This window comes from Talpa occidentalis, unplaced genomic scaffold (genome assembly GCF_014898055.3).
Source record: "Talpa occidentalis isolate TD23 unplaced genomic scaffold, MPIMG_talOcc4v2.1 talOcc4.6, whole genome shotgun sequence".
In the NCBI taxonomy this organism is placed as follows: domain Eukaryota; kingdom Metazoa; phylum Chordata; class Mammalia; order Eulipotyphla; family Talpidae; genus Talpa; species Talpa occidentalis.
The window spans coordinates 27,811,745-27,832,883 of NW_023604972.1; the positions used below are offsets into that span (position 1 = coordinate 27,811,745).

At 34.8% G+C, this 21,139-nt stretch overlaps 1 protein-coding gene across 5 annotated transcripts in view; it reads left to right on the forward strand.

Annotated features, from left to right (window-relative positions):
• SLAIN2 (SLAIN motif family member 2) overlaps window positions 1-21,139 on the forward strand; it is a 49,596-nt gene that overhangs the window by 21,876 nt on the left and 6,581 nt on the right. For 4 of the 5 annotated variants that reach the window (XM_037529179.2, XM_037529181.2, XM_037529182.2 and 1 more), the window contains exons 4-7: window positions 887-1,048; window positions 5,073-5,432; window positions 5,859-5,996; window positions 13,756-13,833. In XM_037529179.2, coding sequence (XP_037385076.1) covers window positions 887-1,048; window positions 5,073-5,432; window positions 5,859-5,996; window positions 13,756-13,833 — 738 coding nt within the window. The remainder of the gene's footprint in view (window positions 1-886; window positions 1,049-5,072; window positions 5,433-5,858; window positions 5,997-13,755; window positions 13,834-21,139) is intronic. The other variant, XM_037529180.2, reaches the window with a different exon arrangement.

Sequence of the window (21,139 nt, forward strand, 5' to 3'; positions counted from 1 at the left end):
TCCTTAGGTCCCCATTACTAGTTTGGCAAGGAATTTTGCAAACATGGTATACATAGTAAGGGCCTCCCCAGTGGCGCAGCGGTTGAGCTCTGTGTTGCGAAGCTGCCCGCAGCCTCTGCAGTGCCAGTTCGATCCCTGGCCGCTGGGTGAGGGCCCCACATGGTGCGTAGACCTCTCCTGCCGCCTGCTGCTCCCCTCAGCAGTGTACTTTGTCACTCTGCCTGTTCTACTTTCTCCTCTGGCTCTGATGAATTCTCTCATTCTCCCGTGCCTCTGACTGTACCCAGTGCTTGTATGAATGAATGAATAAATAAATAAATAAATAAATAAATCTTTAAAAAAAAAGAAAAGATGGCATAGTAATAGGAGAAATGAGCCTAATGTTCTTTTTATTTTGGTTTTGTTCCTAAACCTCTAAGGAATCCTAATTTTTCTCAAATTACATTTTCTTGTTTAGGAAAAGCAGGTGCTTTTTTGAGGGGTTAAGATGATGGTGTTTGTTAATGACTGAATTTCAGAGAAGAAAACATCACATAAATTCATCATTTCATAGAACTGTTTCATTGGCTATCTTATAAAAATTGAAATCTTCAAATATGTCTTATCGAACTCTAATTGCTTGCTAATACTGTGTTGAAAGCTTAATTGTTTCATAAGAGGATAGGTAAGTTATAGTTACATGAAAATGTGTTTTGTATTTGCACAATAATAGATGAAGGAGTATATATAACCCTTTTTGTCCTTAAAAAGGTCGTTTTTAATGTCGGTGTTTGAATTTTACAAACAGGAAATGTATAATAATAAACTGAATCAAAAGGTTTAATGTTAATTGCAATAAATGTTTATTCAATTTTGGTTTTACCAAATCATGTTTTTCTTTCCTAAGGTAATTTGAAAAATTCATCAGACAGAAATCCTCCACTCAGTCCTCAATCATCTATAGACAGTGAGTTAAGTGCTTCAGAATTAGACGAAGATTCAATTGGATCCAATTATAAGCTAAATGATGTAACTGATGTGCAGATTCTAGCTAGGATGCAGGAAGAAAGTAAGTAATTGTTGAAGTTGAAATCTTTCTGTTGATATTAAATATGATAAAGTTTTTTTTTTTCTTGATTAAGTGTTTTTATTGAAAACCATCATTAGCATTACTGCTGGTAACAAAAATGTGACTTTTACTGACAACACTGAGTTACTTTTTCTAAAAATTTTTTAGCATATGATCTTTTTTTTTTTTTTAATAATAAATTTTATTTTTATATTCCCCATACAATTGCAGCCCCCCCATTCTGACCCCAATCCCTCCCCTCCCACCCCCGCCCCCCTAAAAGTGTCTCTGGTTCGTAGTTTTTTGTTGATTTTGCTTTTCACTTTCTTATAGTTATTCGTTTTCCTGGTCCCTTATTTAAGTTTTCTAGATTCCTGCTATGAGTGAGACCATCCGGTATTTTTCTTTTTCTTTTTGGCTTTAAATATGATAAAGTTTTGGAATTTTATATAGAGTAGAAGTGCTGAAATTTCAAGAGCTTATTCAACATATGGACTTGCTTTTTCATTAACTTGTTTTCAGAGTCCATTTTATGATGAGCAGTTTTCTGGGTGAGGAGTGCAGAAAGACAGGTTGTGCCCTGCTTCTATGATTGTTAATCATATCATCTGCAGGTTACTCTGCACTGGCTCCTAGCAGTGTAGTTACTCTGTTACTCTGTTATTCTTAGTGTAGACCAGTGTTTCTCAACCCCTTTTTCTTTTTTTTTTTTTTTTTCACTCAATATTTGGTGTTTATTACTTCTGTGCATTTCTGTGCATACTCAGCACATGAAGTCTTCTTCAAAAAATACCGCTTTGTGTATATTAAATAAATGGAATCATACTATTTTTTTTCAAAACTCTGAAATTTCAGTTTTGATTTTTTTTAATATTTTATATAATTCTTACATCATTTTTCATTTTTGCACAATGTATGCATTTTCATTTTGGTTATATTCCCCATACAATTGCACCCCCCCCTTATTTTGTCCCTAATCCTCCCCCCCCACACACACCCCAGCCCCCCCAGTGTGTCTCTGTCAACCCTTTTTTCACCATTGCTTCCTAAGGAGACCTTTTAGACATTTTTCCTTTTCCACCTCCCCCCCCCCCATGAAATTTTAATGCCACAGATGTATCTATATCCCTTTATGTACATTGATTCCACAAACAATTCATCTCTTAAAAATTTTTTCACATTCCAAGAAACAATTTTTATCTCCTTGGGGGCAACCTTTCCTTATAATTATGATAGAAACTAGAAAAAGATCTTTATGAGAAAATTAGAATCGTGATATTAAATTAAATGAAGCATATGTGGTGCTTTGCAGAGTGATCCTTGCAACTTTTTAGGTCACAGACACCTTTGAGAATCTAATTAAAAACAATGTTCCCCAAAGCCTCCCCTGGTGGCGCAGCGGTTGAGCACTGGGCTGCGAAGCTGCCCGCAGCCTCTGCAGCTCCGGTTTGGTTCCCGGCTGCTGGCGAGGGTCCCACATGGCACACAGACCTCTCCTGCTGCCCGCTGCTCCCCTCAGCAGTGTATTTCATCCATCTGTCTATTCTGTTCCTTGCTCTGGCTCTGGTGAATTCTCTCACCCTCCCGCGCTTCTGACTGTACCCAGTGCTTGTATAAATAAATAAATTGTTTTTAAAAAAATAAAAAATAAAAACAATGTTCCCTGTCATCTCCCGAATGAACAAAGTTTTTTATAGTATTTCATGGGTTCCTAGATGCCCTGACTCTGATCTAAATGTAAAATAATGGTGATGGTATTATTCTTACCTGTACATTTTATTGTAAGATGTCATGGGCTTAACTGTAAAGTTAGCAATTTCTAAAGCATGTACCCTTTGACCTTCATGATGAAGACATCTTTGCAACACATTTCAGTTGTGACAATTAACTGAAGGTAATGGACCATTGCTATAATTTCATTCAAAAATCTTTCTGTTGTCTGTATATATAATAGATCCTTTCTTTACTGTAGATATATAGTAAGGTTTATTAAACTATAAAATTTATTGAGAAACTGCAAAATGTTTTTTAATCTGCTCATTTATTTCCTATTTTAAGAAAGAAGAAATGACTTGGTTCTTCCTTTATTTATCTTTAACCCTAGAAACTGATAATATGGTACCCTTTTCTTCTGTAATTTTGTGTAACTCCTCACTGAGTCTGTGGTAGTGTCAGCTAGCAAGGGCTGGTTGTAATGGATATGAAAAGAGAATGAAGAATGCTGCCTAACTATACCTTAAACTTACATTTCTTCTCAGAACCCCAACTTTTTTGACCCCAATATTTTGCTAGAAACTCAGCTATTTGATAGAGCTTTCATTATTGTGGTTTGGTAACAGATAATAGAAATTTTTGCCTTTTCATAATACTCCTTAGCCATATACAAGAATAAATTTCTTTTTCTGGTGATAAAAAAGAAATTGCTAAAAATACACATAATACTTCCTTGAAAACGCCAGCTTTTTATTTATTTATTTTTTTAAGGAGACTAATTTTCCTTTTTACAACATCATTTCTCTTTTTTTTTTTTTTTTTTTTTTTTTTTTGGTTAAAAAATAAGTAGAATTACAGATTTTGCCTGGGTAAGCGTCCTCAGTTTTTAGATGAGTAGCAAAGAATCAGAGTAAATAATCCCATAGTAAATATGACTTTCTTAGGATCCCCTTGTTAGTTGAAAGCCTGCATCAGGATCTGAGTTTTTCTTTTTTCAAATAAGGCTACATTTTCCTTTAATACTGGTGTGTTGTGTTTTGTTAGGTGACTTTAGTGCCCATGTTTGGTATAAACAGACACTAACTTATTCAGTTAATCAGTTAATCAGTTAATTGCAGTGCTTAGCTTTACACATACCTTTGCATGATTCTCATCATCTTTAGGAAACCATGTTGAGAGTGCTTTCAGTGTAAAAATATATGACTTAGAAGTTGAGTACTTCTGGGCCTCCCCGGTGGCACAGCAGGTTGAGCACAGCGCTGTGAAGCTGTCCGCAGCCTCTACAGCACAGGTTCGATTCCTGGCTGACCAGGGAGAAACCCACATGGTATGGCAGACCCCTGCTGCCTCACCCGCTGCTCCCCTGAGCAGTGTCTTAGGTCCATCTGCCTGTTCTGCTCCCCACTCTGTCCCTGGTGAATTCTTTCACCCTCCCACACCTCTGACTGTACCCCAGTTCTTGTATATATAAATAAATCTTAAAAAAAATAAATTAAATAAATAAAATGAAAAGGCTCATTTGAAAAAAAAAGTTGAGTACTTCTCTGTAACAGAGTCCTTTTGATTGGGCAGCCAGTAGTTAACAGGACTTGCTCAAAATGTTATCTAAATTAGATTCATTTGTGGAATTGTTATTTGTCTCTTTGTATATGTAACAATGTTTATTTTTGTCCTGGAAGGTTTTATACTTTTGGAAGGGTTCCTAAAGCTGCATAGGTGTTTTTGAAAGTATCCAGATATATAGGGGACTCCTTTGAAAAGTCTTGAAGTCTTAGAATTAAAGCTTCTGGACGTTTTGGAATTGTTTTATTGACACCTCTTAGGTTATGAAACAATTGAAATCTCATTTATGCCCAACAGTTGAATTCCTAAGGATGAGATAAAAGTTTTCTCTATCATCTTCATCAGTGTGACTAATCCAAGAATTCATTATTCAGGGTTTATTTACTCTCTGATGTATTCTTTTCATTGAACAATAACTGTTTTCCTTCATAGTCCTTTAATATTAATCTCAAATCTGGAATCTTGGTTTAGGTACAGAAATACTTTTACATTTATGGTTCTATCTTGCAATGCAGATTTCAGAGTCAAGAAAAAAATGTTGAAATTGGACAAAGGTTTATAGAATTCCATTCAATTTAGAAATAACCTTTTAGATGTGGTTTATGCATCCATAGGAGGGAGGATGTCTGAAATAATTCACGTGGAAACAGTTTTTCTACACCCTTTTTGATTTTTCAGTGATAATCTTTTGCTTTTAAACTTTACAGATATAACTAAAGAAATAAAATAACACATTCATTATTGTCAGGTCTCCGGCAAGAATATGCAGCCACCACATCTCGGCGCAGTTCTGGTTCATCTTGCAATTCTACAAGACGGGGTACTTTTAGTGATCAGGAACTTGATGCACAAAGTTTAGATGATGAAGATGACAATATGCATCATGCAGTATACCCTGCTGTTAACAGGTTTTCACCATCACCACGCAATTCACCTCGACCATCTCCTAAGCAGTCACCCAGAAATTCACCTCGGTCACGATCTCCTGCTCGGGGAATAGAATATAGTAGAGTATCCCCACAGCCCATGATTAGCCGCTTACAGCAACCTCGCCTTTCACTTCAAGGCCATCCTACAGATTTACAGACAAGCAATGTTAAAAATGAAGGTAAAACAGCAGATTTTATTTGTATGAGAATGTTTCTGGAAAAAAGTCGTCCTTCATATTTCAGTATGAAAGTAATACAATATTTATAAAGATTTTGTATTTCAGATAAGCACATGAAAAGCTTACATTTTATTAGTAATACAAAATGAAGAATAAACGCAAATTTGTGTTCATTTTGCTTTGTTCTTTTGATGAAGTGATCTGTAAGTGTAGCTTTCGATTTAAACAAATAATTTATGGTTCTTTTTTAGAGGCTGTTTATTACCCATTTATAGAATCTGGATTGAGTTGCTTATTTTTGTAAGTTCTTCCTGTGACTCTTCTGATATAATTTGATTTTGAATGGTAATTACTATCTTAGTCCTTTCTCCATCTGAAAAAATGGTTTGATTTTTTTGTAATTTAATTAAAATTCTATTGTTACAGAAAAACTACGACGTAGTCTTCCAAACCTATCTCGAACATCTAATACACAAGTTGACTCAGTGAAAAGCAGCAGAAGTGACTCAAATTTTCAAGTGCCAAATGGAGGAATACCTCGTATGCAACCTCAGGCTTCAGCCAGTAAGTATCTTTCATTTATCAGTTATTTACAGGAAATGGAAAATTACAGTTATTAATTTTATGTTGAATATTCAACCACATAGTAAAGTGTAGTGATTATTAGTGTTGTAAGTTAATGATAGCTATACTACATTTAAAAATTTGTCCTTATACCCAATTTTATCAATGCTTACATGTATATGACACTCTTGTTTCCAGAAGTTTAAAATAATCAAAGCCTAGCTATTTAATATATAAATATATTTTACTTAAAAAGCCTTACTATTCTGCAATATGCTGCACATTAAAAATGACAGATTTTTTTGGAGAAAAGCTATGGAATAAACCACTTAAACCCAAGCAGCTTTCTTACTAGTGTATTAAAACAAGAAATAACCTATAAAAATACTAGCACAATTAAAGACTTTTTTAAATTCTTAATGACATAAATATTCCACCAAATATAGAACTTCATTAAATGGAAAGTGAAGGTTGAGACTGTTGAATTAAGGAGCATGTGCAACACACATAAAGTGAGCATCATGTCGAAAGAACTTCTAAGACAAAGTTACCTAACTGAGGCATAAAGTGCTATGAAAGTAGACTGAGCACTGTGTATTTTACTCTACATGATGATTTAAAAAAAATTAAATGCTTTCCCAAAAGTATTATTAACTTGATAGATATGAGTATGTGGTTAGCCCAGTTTTCAACAAGCTAGCACAGTTATTCTATAATCTAAATTTTCAGTCTGCAAGCCTCGTGTCACACAGGTCGCATCAATCATATAGACTGATACAGTTCCTATGTAGTCTGTTACTGTCAGTGGTTGAAGCGATCACTTTGCTGAGATCCTTCATTTCTTTAAAGCTGTGAGAAAGAAGTGATAGAAACCTGAGGTTAATGTTCATTTATAACTTGCTTATTAGATAGTAAAACTTAAAAAAAATTCAATTCTTTTAAAATGTTCTTGCATTTTTCCTGTTATGTTGTGTTTAACTTTGTGTTAAACTTTTCTTACTTGGTGGCTCAAAAATCAACAGGATAAAGAAAAAATATATTTGAACAGAAATGACTTGTGATAGTATCGATAAACTATCCTTATTTGCCAATAGCATAATGCTATTTATATAACAGAAGCAATTGCATGATACTCTAGCATACAGAGAGATGTAATCCTATTTAAATCTTAGAACAATTATATGAAGGGACTACAATTAACACATTTTAAAAATTAGGAAATTGAAGCTTTGAATGACCAATAACTTAATCTTTTGTCATATAGCTTGTAAGTGACAAGTTAGGATTCATACTCATAGTGATCTTCCTGAGAGCCCACGTCCACTTAGAGAGATTTGTCATATATGTGGTTTAATAATAAGACATAAAAATTATCCAGAAATACTATTTTTTTTGAGATAAAATTTAAGAAACTGAAAAATTGTACCTAGAGATTTGTGTACCTCATTTATTCAGGTGGACATGTTTTTGTACTTAATTAAACTTAGTATTCCAAGTCTTAACTGTGTAATTAAGAGTTATAATACTTATATTTATGATACTCAGATATGGTACCATAAATTTTATAGAAAATAGGGATTCACAGAACTTTAAAAATGAAAGTAAAGATAAAATTTTAAAACTCTAAGTCATACCTAAAATGACAAGCAATGAATTTTGTGCCTTTAAACCTGCATATTAAATTAATTCGGCACTTGAGATTATCCTGTTGCTGAGTTTCTGAGATCTCCCCCTCCCCCTTGAGATGCCTGCCTTAAACAAAAGCAATCCCTCAATGTTAAATACAACGGAAAAGAAAATTTTCTATCGTTGAGAAGATTAAGGGGGGGCTTCCCTGGTGTTGCAAGGGGTTAAGATGCAGCACCATGAAGCTATCAGCAGCTACTTCAGCAAGAGTTCTTTCCCCAGCCAGGGAACTAACCCACGTGGTGCAGGAGACCTCTCCTGTCTTGTCTGCTGCTCCCCTCAGCAGTATATGCCTGTTCTGCTCCCCACTCTGTCTCTGGTGAATCCTCTCACACCCCATACCTCTGGCCTATACCCAGTTATTGTATGCATAAATAAATAAAAATAAATCTTTTTTAAAAAGTTAATGAAAACCATTACTCACCTTCCCTAGTGGTAGAATTACAATTATATAAAAACCTGCTAGTGTAGAATCACACCAGTCACAAAAATGTATTTGAAAAGTAGTAAATCCAGAATATTAGCAAGCTCAAAGCTTAATAAGGTTTAATATTTTATAAAATATTAAAGCATTTTGTTTAAGCACATTTTATGTAATGCATATTATAAAGCAAAAAAGTGTTATCCATTTTCTTTGAATTTTAACATATCTTATTCATAAAAATGTGTGTATATATTTTAGTGTGTATAAATATTATAATTTTCATAATAGCCTTTTAATTTGATATATAATTATTTATAAACCTAATAAGTTTTATGTATTTAATAAATACACAAATTATTTTTCTATTTTTGTATAAGCTTCAGTTGTTAATGCAATACATGTTGCATTTTGTTTTCTTTTAAATATTTCTTTTCCAGCTCTTAAGTGGTAAAGCTTTGGTTCTTACTTGCTGGTCTGCATGAACCTAACTTTGCAAGGTTGCTATTATTTTCCTCTGAGGAATCACTTCTTTTGCCTTATTACTATGCCAATCACTGTTTTTATACGCTTATTTGCTGTGGCTGCATTATTGTAGATGCTGGCATTCAAATATAAATATTGTGAGAGTTTTTAACTTTTATATTTGGAAAATGTGAGTAACTTAAAAAGTTTAAGAAAACCAGAGCATTGCAGAGGTCATGGATACATGTCTTTTTCTCAGATTGTACAATTAAAGGGGATATTTGTCCTGGACAGAGCTTTTCCAAAGTGCTTTGCTTTCTTAGACTACAAGAAGCACAGGTTTAGTAGAAAGTTTTGCTTTCAGAAAAGTATAGGAAGTATTGGTTCAGAAATAAGGGAAGAGAAGGAAGAAAAACCCAAGAATCTTTTGGTTTTGAAAAAATATTACAAAAACTTTGGTTAATATCTTTAAATGTTTACTTTCATGTGAATTATCTTAGTTGAATATTACAACAACCCATTTCTTATTTCTATAGAGAGGGGGCAGAGATCCATATTAAATTATATGAAGGTCGTGTAACTAGAAAAGTGGCAAACGAAGGCCAAGTCACTTTTTCCTCCCAAGGAAAGTCTCTCAATTCCCGTCTAGTCATTATTTGGATTAGATCGTGCTGATCCAATTGCAAATGAATAGGCCTCTTGGAAGATATTCTTATATTACTATTGGAGCATGGTTTGAGATCAAATAATAAATATGTTGTGATTTACCGCAAAGGAATAAATTTATTCATTATAATACTTAATCACTTTTTACATTTAGGCAAGATATTTTTGCATAGAATACCCCCCAGAGAAGAGATATTTAAGATCAGTATTCTGCTCTGGACCTCTTTCTGAAGAGGGTGTATTGGGGACAGTTGTCAGCTCTTAGACTGCTGAGAGCCAGGGGGAAAGGATTCTCATCTACAATTTACTTAGAACCCAAACACTGAAAGGTTACACTTTAATTTACATAATTATGAAACATAAATTGAAATACAGAAGTCATGATCTGTGAATGAGCTAATGTGAGAATGTATGAAACAGCTATAGGATATAGATATAGGATCCTGTGTAAGGATAAGTAATGCAGTGATGTTGGGTCAGTTATCTAATCCCAAGGAGATTTTATAAATGCAGCCTTCTGGCTCTTCCAGAAATTTTGACTGAATACATCTGAGATTGGGACCCAGTATCTTTCTTGAATAAGTGTCTCACCTTATTCATGGGGCATATTCAAGTTTGAGAACCGCTGGATTAAAGCTTTACTATGGAGTATCTTGAATCCTTAGTTAGATCTTTAGATACTATCTAGTGGGTCAGTCACCTATGTATTCCTTTATTATTCAACAGATAGTTGCTGTGTGTGTGTTAGTTCTAAGCACTGGGAATAAATGTGAAGGAGATATCTCCTGCCCTCCAATAGCAGGGTGTGATAGCTAGGAACTTCTATGGAAACAGAGAAGAGATGTTAAATTCAGCATTGTAAAGAGGTTTTCAGGAAAGGTATTGAATGATACCTGTTCAACTCAGGAGGAGCTTATGAGTTGCCATGTGAAGAAAGGAGGTACAGATTTTCCCAACAGTGAGATAAGTAATGAATTCTTAAGTATGTCAGTTTTTCTGATAAAATGTAGTGTGTAGGATGGGTTAGCAGGTGTAATGAGTAATGAGAGGTGTAGGTAGGGAACAGATCATGTAAATATATTAGATTTGAATTTCACCCTATAGGAATGGGAGCTCTAGTATTCTTTTAATCAAACTGCTTCTTAGAAAATCCAGTCTGGTAGTAATATGGAGGATGGGTTATAGTTGAGGAAAGATTATGGCTGTTCCATATTCCTGGCAAGAAATAAAGATCTGAACAAAGCAGTGGTGCAGGGGGTGAGAAGTTCTGGGTTTGGTTTTTTTAATTAAGCTGAAGGTGTGTGACTTGGTAACACTGAGAGTAAGGTAGATAGGATGACTCTGAATGACAGTTTGTTAAGGAAGAAAAGTTTTAAAGCAGGGCCTCCCCTGTGGCACAGCGGGTTGAGCCTGCGCTCAACTGTGAAGCTGTCAGTAGCCTCTGCGGTGCAGGTTCGATACCCAGCCGGCCAGGGAGATTCCCACATGGCATGGCAGACCTCTCCTGTCGTGCCTGCTCCTTCCCTCAGCAGTGTATTTCAGTCAGTCTGCCTGTTCTGCTCCCAGCTCTGTCTCTGGTGAATCCTCTCACCCTCCTGCATCTCAGGCCTGTACCCCAGCTCTTGTATAAAATTAAAAATAAATCTTAAAAAAAAAAAAAATCTCTGAAAAAAAAGTTTTAAAGTAGAATGTCATAGGGGTGGTGGGCATGGGTGGGGGAGGCATTTTACCTAGCAGTAATTAATGTTCACTTATAGTGTCTTATGCTTACTTAGTATTTGACACCTGGAGATTATTTTTAATATCCTCCCCATTTGACAAAATTATGTTCAATAAGAATCATGAAATGAAATGAGTTTCAATAATAATGGCTAGGAAAAAATGAAAATATTTTACTAAACTTAGTATGTTATTTAGTGTCAGTAAAAAAAAAAAAATCAACATTATAGTAAAATTTATATAATGGACCAATATAGTAGTCCCCCTTTATCTGTGGTTTCACATTCTATGGTTTAACTGCTGCACTTTGTCATTTAAAAATTATTTTGTCTTTGGAAAACTGCTCTTATGGGCATTTAGTTTTTGTTCTTATTTGGGTTGCATGTTACTATGTTGTATTTCATGAAAATCAGTTAGTTCGTTCTGTCTTTATCAAGCAAATTTAGTTTTTGTGGCTTGATTCTATTTGCATTCTGATTCTTTGACTTACCATTGGACAGTTTTCACTTTTCTATAGATTCCGTTATTATGACATCATCCATGAAATTTGAGGGGTAAATTAGGTCCAATGGATTTACCGTAGCTATTAACTTAAATGTTATTTCCAAAACAGTTGTTTATAGACAATAGTTGATAGTGAGATGACATTAAAAAAAAATTGTAATGGTTAATAAATAATGTGGATGCCGGTATACATCCAGTTGGTTATCTTTGTCCTCATTTATTCCACTCCAGTCACAGTGGCCTCCTTTCTGTTTTTCAGACATACTAGACACACTACTACCCCATGACCTTTATAATTGCTTTTTCCTCTATCTAGAATGCTTTCCCCAAATATCTATATGACTGTCTTCCTCTCTTCCTTCAGATCTTTCTGCAAATGTCATCTCAGGTATATCTGTCCTCATCACCTTGTTTACAGTTGCAACTTAAATTTTCCTTTTCCTGGCCCCCTTTCTTAATTTTCTCCTTAGCAGCTATTTCCATCTGGCAGGCCATATATTTTATTCTTTATTGTCTATCTCCCCTTTACTGGATAGTTTCAGTTTCCCTTTACTTATTAGTTTCATGGAAGTGGGAACTTTATGTAGTTGGCTGCTGAATCCATTATACCTAAAAAAAAATTACCTGGAATGGGGCCTCCCCGGTGGCGCAGCGGTTGAGCGCTGGGTTGCGAAGCTGCCCGCGGCCTCTGTGGCGCCGGTTCGATCCCCGGCTGCTCCCCGGCCACCGGAGGAGGGTCCCACATGGCGTGCAGACTTCTCCTGCCGCCCGCTGCTCCCCTCAGCAGTGTACTTCGGTCCTTCTGCCTGCTCTGCTCCCCGCTCTGGCTCTGGTGAATTCTCTCACCCTCCCGCGCTTCTGACTGTACCCAGTGCATGTATAAACAAAACAAACAAACCAGCAAACAAATAAATAAAGCATGCCTCTATAAAAAAAAAAAAAAAAATTACCTGGAATAAAATAGATAATTTAAGTGAATGAAAATATGAATGGTTGAAAGCAAATATGGGTAAATAATGTAAATGGAGAATGCTCAACGATGATAGCATCCTGTATTTTTGTGGAATAGATATATGAAGTAATGTGTATCAAATTGATTTTCTCAGGTGTGGAGATTTTTTGATAGTCTGCTTGGCAATATTTCAGTTAAATTGACAAAGTAGTTAGCCACAGTAAACATAGAATGCTGTAAAATTTAAAAACAGGTAAATTTATTGCTCTTAAAAATGTTTTATTATTAGACAGCAAGAAAACAATGTTAGCATTGGTTGTGTTAGGCAATAGAATGAAAGGGGGATTCTCTTAAGGATTATTCCTTTATCAACCCAATGACATTTATACTTTGGCCAGATTTACAGGTGTGAGGTCTCTTTTTATGTCCATAAATTTTAGAGGTATGTGTAGTTTTGTTTTTAAATTGGTAGGGCACCATTTTAAGCCATTTAAATAGTTGACTGCACTGGTAAATAGGTGTTGAACTCCTCAGTTTATTGGAACCATAGTGAGCTTTAACTCTGGAAGGCTCTGGGCTCCTGCTTACATGCTAGTTTTGAGAGTTTTGTTGCATTTTGAAGAAGGTTTGAAGGAAGTTTAAAACTCCTTATTGATCAGTTTAAAAAGCAGGTGCTCTGACTCTTCTAAAGCCCTCAGCCTCACCAACGCAAACACACCCCTCATGCAGAGGTGCACGGTCCAGATATCCTGCTATGCGAGATCTGAGGTACCAATTAGTTGTGTTCTGTAGCGTGATGTTAAATGTATTAAAACCACACATTTTTGGTTCCCTGAGGACCTGCTAGGTTCTGAGTTTTCTTCTCCTTTTTGAGTATGGGGATTACTGTTTCATGTTAGGGCTATTCATCTAACAATAACTGCTTTGCCAAAGTCTGCTTTTTTGCATTGAACAAGTACTACATTTATTTTATTCTATACTGTGTGCTTGTGTTCATCACTTTTACTTCATTAGCTTTGTATTCTTTGCATCTTGTAGCATGTTTGCTGGTGGTTTGCTTTCTCTTTGATATTTTGGTCAATTTACATTTTTAGGTTTTCTCATCTATAAAACTATTTCTAAAAGTATATACTTTGCACTAAGATTTCCACCCCCTTTCCTTTCCAACTTAATGCACTAAGCATCACTTTAAAATTTCTCTGCTTTTAGGATTCTAACATTTTCACCTTATGGTTTCTGTTTCTTGATGGATTTTCAAGTTTGTATTAAAGTATTCAAGTTTACAGAAGCTATAGTCTTTATCTTGTCCTTCCAGGCAAATATTACAGTTCCTTATTTTTCAACAGCTTCCCAAAGGCTGAAAAATTTGCCTCGTACTTCCCTCAAAGCCAAACAGTTGCTTCAAACTTCATCTACAAAAAGAGGTAACTACAACCTCTTATTAAGCTTAAAATTTCAGGAAATGATCGTTAGTTAAATCTCATATCTTTTGGCATACTGAGTCAGTGATACCTATAGGACACATTTTAGTCTTACTCTTTTCCCCAATGACTAAGTGAATTTGTTCTCTGTTATTTTGGATAAATCCAGAAGAAAGGTATGTATTGGATTGCTAGTCCGAAAGGAATAAATGATAACATTTAATATTAGAAAATTTATTTTTCTTCCAACATAAAACTGAAGATCATTGTTTTAACTTAATGCTAGATGAACTTATACGTGCTTTTAAATGAAAACAAAGGGAAGACATTCTTTATGTAATGGTTTTTCTTCTTTGATTTTTTTTTTAATTGTCTATAGTGTAAAATGAAAATGCTTTCATATTAGAAGTTGATTGGAGTTCAATCACAAGTTGTGGTTAACTGAAAATGTTTGTAATAGTTATGGAATGGCAGTTTTTGTAAGAGCCAAATTGAGGAAATTTATGAGGGTTGGACACCAAAGTTATCTCATTTGTTTCAAGAGATTGGATGTATGCAAAGTGAAATAAAGTAAAATTGAGAGATACATGGGATTGGCTAGACTGGTTGTAATAGAACAAATAGAAGCCTCAGAAGGAATGGGATGGAATGAGATAGGCAGTGAGGAAGAATATTTCCCAATCTAGGATATGTAGATTCTCTGATTGCTTCAGAACTCAGTAAATAACAAAGATGCATAAAGAGAATGAAGCACTAAAAGACAATGCATGGAAAGAGGGGCTTGAGATTTGACTTGTTAAAAAAAGATTTGGCTAATATAATCATAAAAGTACTAAAACATATGACAAGTTCATTAATGCACATGTGTTATCAATTATTTGTTGATTTAAGTATGGTTTAAGAAAATGGCTTTTAATAATAGAATCTGAATGGAAAAAGAATAGTCAAACAGAAAAGTGGGATATGAGAATATTTATCTTTTGAACATCAGAAGTTGCCATAGGCTTCCAATTACAGGCAGGTGTCTTTTGGTGTCATTGTTGGAAAAAATCAACTGGATAGATTATACTCTTTCGATGGAAATGTTGACTTAATAGGGATCGTTATAGAAAAGGGTCCTTCTAGAAATTATTTAGACTTTTTTGGAGACTTCCAAATATTTTTGAGTACTTCTACACGTGAAAGGGTTGTGGTGTCTAAAACAGGGCAAGATTGTATATCATTATAAAAAGGGGGTTTTATGGTTACATGAATTTTATTTGCCTCTGTATGCTACTTAATAATATTTTGGAGGCTCGGGTAGGATTTTATTTTGCTTTTTATTAGGTTAAGATTATAACTTCTGGGTTTTTTTCTCTCTCTTTTTTTTTTGTCTATGAAAGCACCTTATTTTTTGTGATTCTGAGCCACCAAACTGCCTATCCTCCCTGACAAGAAAACAGGAAAACCAAATCTCAGAATTTCTGGTACACCTAGCTCTGTGTAGTTGGCTTAGTAAAGGGAGAAGAGTGTGTATGTATTTGATTTTGTTCTATTTTGCTTCATTTTGTTTCATCTTATATTCATCTTAATCCAGGAGCTCATATTTTCTTGTTGGTATTGTGGCTTAGGGATAATTTTACCCTGGAAGTTCTGTACCAGTTGAAAAATGGGCATAGGTATTTGATAGAATTAAAACTTTTAATTAGCTTAAAATTATTGGTAAAGCTAAATTTTGGTAAAACTGATTATTGGTAAAACTAAGGAGAATACTTCTTAGATATAAAACCAATATGGATTTTCTAATTTTCCCTCTCATCTACACTTTGAGAGAGGGTTTTCCTTACTGAGCTATGGCCTATGGGACTCTGCTTTTGTAGGGATGTGAAGCAGAGAGGAGACAAACACCACATATTCATTCATAGGTAACTTGACAATTTAATCTGTTCGATATAAAAACATGGAGACTCCATAGTAAAATGGTCACATAAATCAATTGCCCCATCCTGAACATCTTGTTCCAACATTTCCAAAAAAGTCAATATACTTATTTTAAGGGTTCACAGGATCATGGAAAAAGAATGATTGGTTCCCTAATCAATTGAAAATTTTGATTCATTTTGATTTTAATTGCATTAAGTGGCAAGCGAACTAAGAACTATGTTGCCTAGCATAGAGGCAAACCATAAGCATTTGTTGAATGAACACAATCATGCATAACTCAAGAAAGGTTGGTTGGGTACATTCATTTTTGTGGTTTCATGCAAGTTTTATGTATTTCTTCTGATCATCTTCTCTTTGTGGAAGAGAATCAATTCATTGTGTTTTCTAAGTCTTCCTAGAAGTGATTGCTTAAACTGCTTTGGCATAGAGATTTATTCATTCCAAGTTGTTGGGAATTCTGTGACAGAGGTAAACAATGTAGACTCTGCAAAGTCAGGGAAAGAAAATGAAGTTAGAGAATGAAGTTAGAAAAAAGTGAAGACAGCGATCTGGACAAATTAAAATGTAGACGAAACACTTTCATTTAGAAGCAAAATGGCAACTAAGGAGGATTTAGTGATGGTAATTGTCTTAATAATTCTTTTATTCACTGTATTTTGAGATACTCAAGGTGACAAACTGTAAGAGGCTTATTGGTATGAGTTTAAAATTTTTGTTTAATATCAGAGTAACTAAAAATGGAGAACCCAGGTATTTTATCATTACTCTGAATCCAAAATTTTAAATTTCTTGTGTTCCCCTTTTTATGCACTAACAAGTATTTATTCAATCTGTATTTTTTCCTCTATTTAAGTGTAGTCAAAGCCTGTCTCTGTCACATACAGTCTTAAATACAGTTTAAAATGGTGAGAATTGGGCCTTCCAGATGGTGCAGGGGTTAAGTCTCAGTGCTATCAAGCTGTCACCAGCCAATGCACATAGAGATGGATCCCCAGCCAGGGAACTATCCACATGGCACAGCAGACCTTTCCTGTCTCACCTGCTGTTCCCCATCAGCAGTCTATTTCAGTAGATCTGCCTGTTTTGCTCCCCACTCTGTCTCTGGTGAATCCTCTCCCCCCCACCCCACCCCCATACCTCTGACCTACAACCCAGTTGTTGAATGCATAAATAAATAAATCTTTTTAAAAAACAATAAAAAATATGAAATAAAATGATAAAAGAGTTGGTCCCCTTACATGACTTTATTATATAGACTTGGGTCAATACAGCTATAAAAGTCACCTAACTCCAATTCACCTCATTATTTTTATTCCCTAATCTCCGCGTTTATAGATAAGGCAAACTGCTGCTACCATTGAAGGAAACACCTTTTTACAATAGCAAAACTCCAGTTCAGTGAACCTCTTCATATCATCTCTAGTTTTCCCAGAAAACATTCAGTGACCTCTCTGGTGGCTCAGGCAGTTGAGTGCAGCACTGTGAAGCTGTCCGTAGCCTCTGCAGCATGAGTTCAATCCCTGCTGGCCAGGGAGAAACCCACATGGCAGCAGACCTCTCCTGTCTTGCCCGCTGCTCCCCTCAGCAGTGTATTTTGTCAGTCTGCCTGTTCTGTTTCCTGCTCTGTCTCTGGTGAATCCTCTCACCCTCCCATGCATCTGGCCTGTACCCCAGTTCTTGTATAAACAAAAAAAATTTTTTTTAAATAAAATAAAAAACATACAGTGACCTTGTTACAAAGTATTTCTCTCCATTATCTTGCAAATTGTAGGCTTTAACATCTGTGCTATTATATAAAAACTTTATAAATTTAAAACAATTTCTCATTTATAAATTTGCTTTTAAAGTTATTTTTAAATATAACACAAATTCATAAAGTCAGGGATCGAACTCATGGTGCTGCAGAGGCTGCAAATATAGCTTCATAAGTTGCATCTTAACCTCTTGTGCCACCAGGGAGGCCCTAAATAAATCTTAAGAAAAAAAATACTTAACATAAGTGTTAATGGAATGGGGATCTTCCAATTCTAACATCCCTTTTTTCCCCCCAAAGTACTTGTGAAAAAAGAAACTTTTCCTTAATTTTTGGTCAGTCAGTGCCACAGTTTCTTTAGCAAATTCATAATATATGCTTATCCTTTCCTTTTGTTTGCCAGCTTTCAAAATAAATAATTGGTCAATCTAGCATCCTGTTGTATACAACAAAATGTTGTTACATTTTGATATGATCTGGTTATTTTCCCAACTTTGGTTGAAGCTTCTTCAAGTTATCTTTCAGGTCTTTATGATGCAGCTTCAGTAGTCTTTGATAACTTCTGCTAACTGGTATGACAAGATAGGAACACCATGTGCATTTCCTGCATTGACCTGGAGATGGTATTTTCTTCAAAAGCTCTAATTTAAAAATATATTTGATGCTTAATTCCAGTCTATATATTATGGTCTCATCAGTCATTTTTCTTGTATAAAGCTCATTCTTTAGTAGCTTTCTCAAGAAGGAGTTATATGAACATTATCTGTTACCTCAATTTTCACATGTTGAAAATTGACATCTTTCTTATTTGCTGTTTTTATACTCATCAGCTCTTATGAAATCATTGACTCACATTTTCTGTCCTTGAGTATCTTTACTATATTACTCTATTTTGGTCAGGAATAAAGAATTTGTTTTGTTATTATCATTTATTCTTTGTGCAAAGAATGTGCAAAGGCTACTTTTTTCCTTTAAGTTAAGTAATTTGCTAGAATTGTTTTTGTATTATTCATTTTGAGTTGATTTCTCCAGATATGTGGAATAGTCATCCAATATGGAGTTGCATATCTTTAATTTTAAATAATTTCTTTCGAAGTACATTTTTTCATTCTGTTCCATGCTTTGGTTTTCTTTTTCGTGGGACTCCTGTTGTATACATGCTGAATGTTCTTTGCCTATCTTCTGTACTGTTGCCTTCTCTTGCATCCTTTTCCTTTCTTTCTTCATTTCTTCTTGTACAAAAGTTTCTTTTCATTGTCTCTTCCTCTTAAAGCATAATCTGTTGTGTATTTTGCCTCTAGTACTCCTTCCATATTAGACTACATTTTGAAATGATTTATTCTATGCCTAATTATTTTCTGAGTTATCTCATTTTTTAGTGATTCCCATTCTGATTTATGATGTTCTTTTCATATTTTGTATCATTTTCTTTAATGGATTTAGAATTTGAAATATTAGATTATAATTTTCATCTTTGTGTCTGCATGATGGACATATTTTCCACGAGATTCCACAGTTAGAAGTTTTATTCCTGTTCTTTTTTCTTTTAATAATTTTATTTAGGACTTGGCCTCAATCCTTTCCTGTTGCTCATTTTTTATAAAATTTGTTTTTCTACACGAAGGGAGTTTGAGCTAAGATTTTCTAATGATTGGCTCTAGAGCTCCCTCTTCTGGGAGGAACTGTTAAAAGTAGGGCTATTTATTTTCTGAGCTTTCTTGCCTTTATTGTCTCTCCTCCCTACTTTTTAAAATTCATGCACTAAAAATTTACAAGCCGGTACTTTTTCTATATATATATATTCTCAGGGTTGAGCAACTAGCACACTGTCTGATTGAGATGAAAATTTACCCTGGTGTTTTCTTCCAGGAGTTTTTAATCGATGCAGCTCTAACATATAGGCATATAATTCATTTTAAGTTAATTTTCATATATGGTATATAGTAGGAATCCAGCTTCACTGCTTTGTATGTGGTTGTCCAAGAAGCATTTGGAACTCTCCCTCCTCTTATCTGGACTTCATTATCTCTTGTCTCTGACATCCCTGTTGTGCTCTGTTTGGATTCCTAGGGTTTTTTTCCTTAATATAAAGTTTTTAGTTTGAAAACTAGTCAGTTTTGAAGTTTCATAGGGCTTATATTGTTCCTAGACCCTAACAGTTGACCTCTTGTACTCACTACTGGAGTATGCAACCCTCTCCCCACTGCCATTTTCAGCTGCTATTCAAAATCTGTTTTATATGAGTATTCGTGGACTGTTGGAATTCTCAGGATGCTGAGATGTTCCTCTGCTTCCTTGTGCACAGATGGTGATATCATGTGGGGGTGTAGTTGTTACTACCTTATCCTCTACCTGCTTGTTTTGGGGGTTTGCAGAGAAACTGTCACCTGATTTTGTTGTAGGACTTGTCTGTGGGTTTTTATTTGACTTTCCTAGCATTCTGTGTGAAACCTTGAGAAATATATAAATTTGTTATCATTGCCATTAACAACTTCCAAGAATCCTTATAGATCTGTTTCTTAATCCTCACATTGACATTTTTTCTCTTTTTTTTACTAAATATTATAAGATAGTTATAAAAATTAGATTAATTTGTTTAAATAAACTATGTTAAACTGTATAATAAAGGCATAGATGTACAGCTTTTTATCTATATACATCTTGTAAATTTTCATACTGAAGTGCCTCTTAAGTCTTCATCAAATATCTTGATACCTTATTCTTTGAATTTGCAAATGTGTCTTTATGATTAAGACTTCCTTCACCAGGATGGAGAGGTACTAAGCAATATTTTTTTTTAAAAAAAAGGATTTATTTATTTTTGCATATAAGAACGGGATATAGGCCAAAGGCGTGGGGAGCGAGAGGATTCCCCAGAGACAGAGTGGGGAAGAACAGGCGGAATGACTGAAATACACTGCTAAGGGGGAGCAGTGGGTGAGTCAGGAGAGGTCTGCTGTGCCCTGTGGGTTGCTCCCTGGCCAGGGATCGAACTCATGCTGCAGTGGCTGCAAAAGCTTCATAGGTTGCGTCTTAACCCCTTGCACCACCAGGGAGGCCCCTTAGCAATCTGAATAGTTCTTGTGTTCAATGTTTTGCTCTGTAGTTTTTTTTCTTTACTCTGGCACTCTAAGAATGGTGGTAAGATTTTCGTTTGAATAAATATGTTCAGGAAAAAAACTTTTAAAGTCTTCATTGAGAATAATTGTCTTAGAAGTGTCTCTAAGTTATTTTCTCTTTTTAGAGTTAATTAGAAGATTAAGCTGAAAATGTTTGCTAGCGGCTTATTTTTATATATATATATATATCAATGTTTTTGACTGAATGGGGAGAAAAGCTAGTCAGACTCATTCCCAGGGATTTCTTCTGCCTCTTATGTTTATTATGTTTAGTAAATCTTGATAACTGTGTACTTACAAAAATGAGGTGAGTCATATACACTAATGGAAGAAATCAGAGACTTTATACCTTGCTATAAAGGTTGTCACCTGTGACAAGTTTATTACACCTTGAAGGTATATCTTAGGAAACTTGCTTCAGATAATAGCCTCCCAACACCAAATAAAGTATTTCATAGAGTTATCAGTTTGGTTGATTTAAAATCTGCCATCTCATCCTGTCTGTTCTTTATTT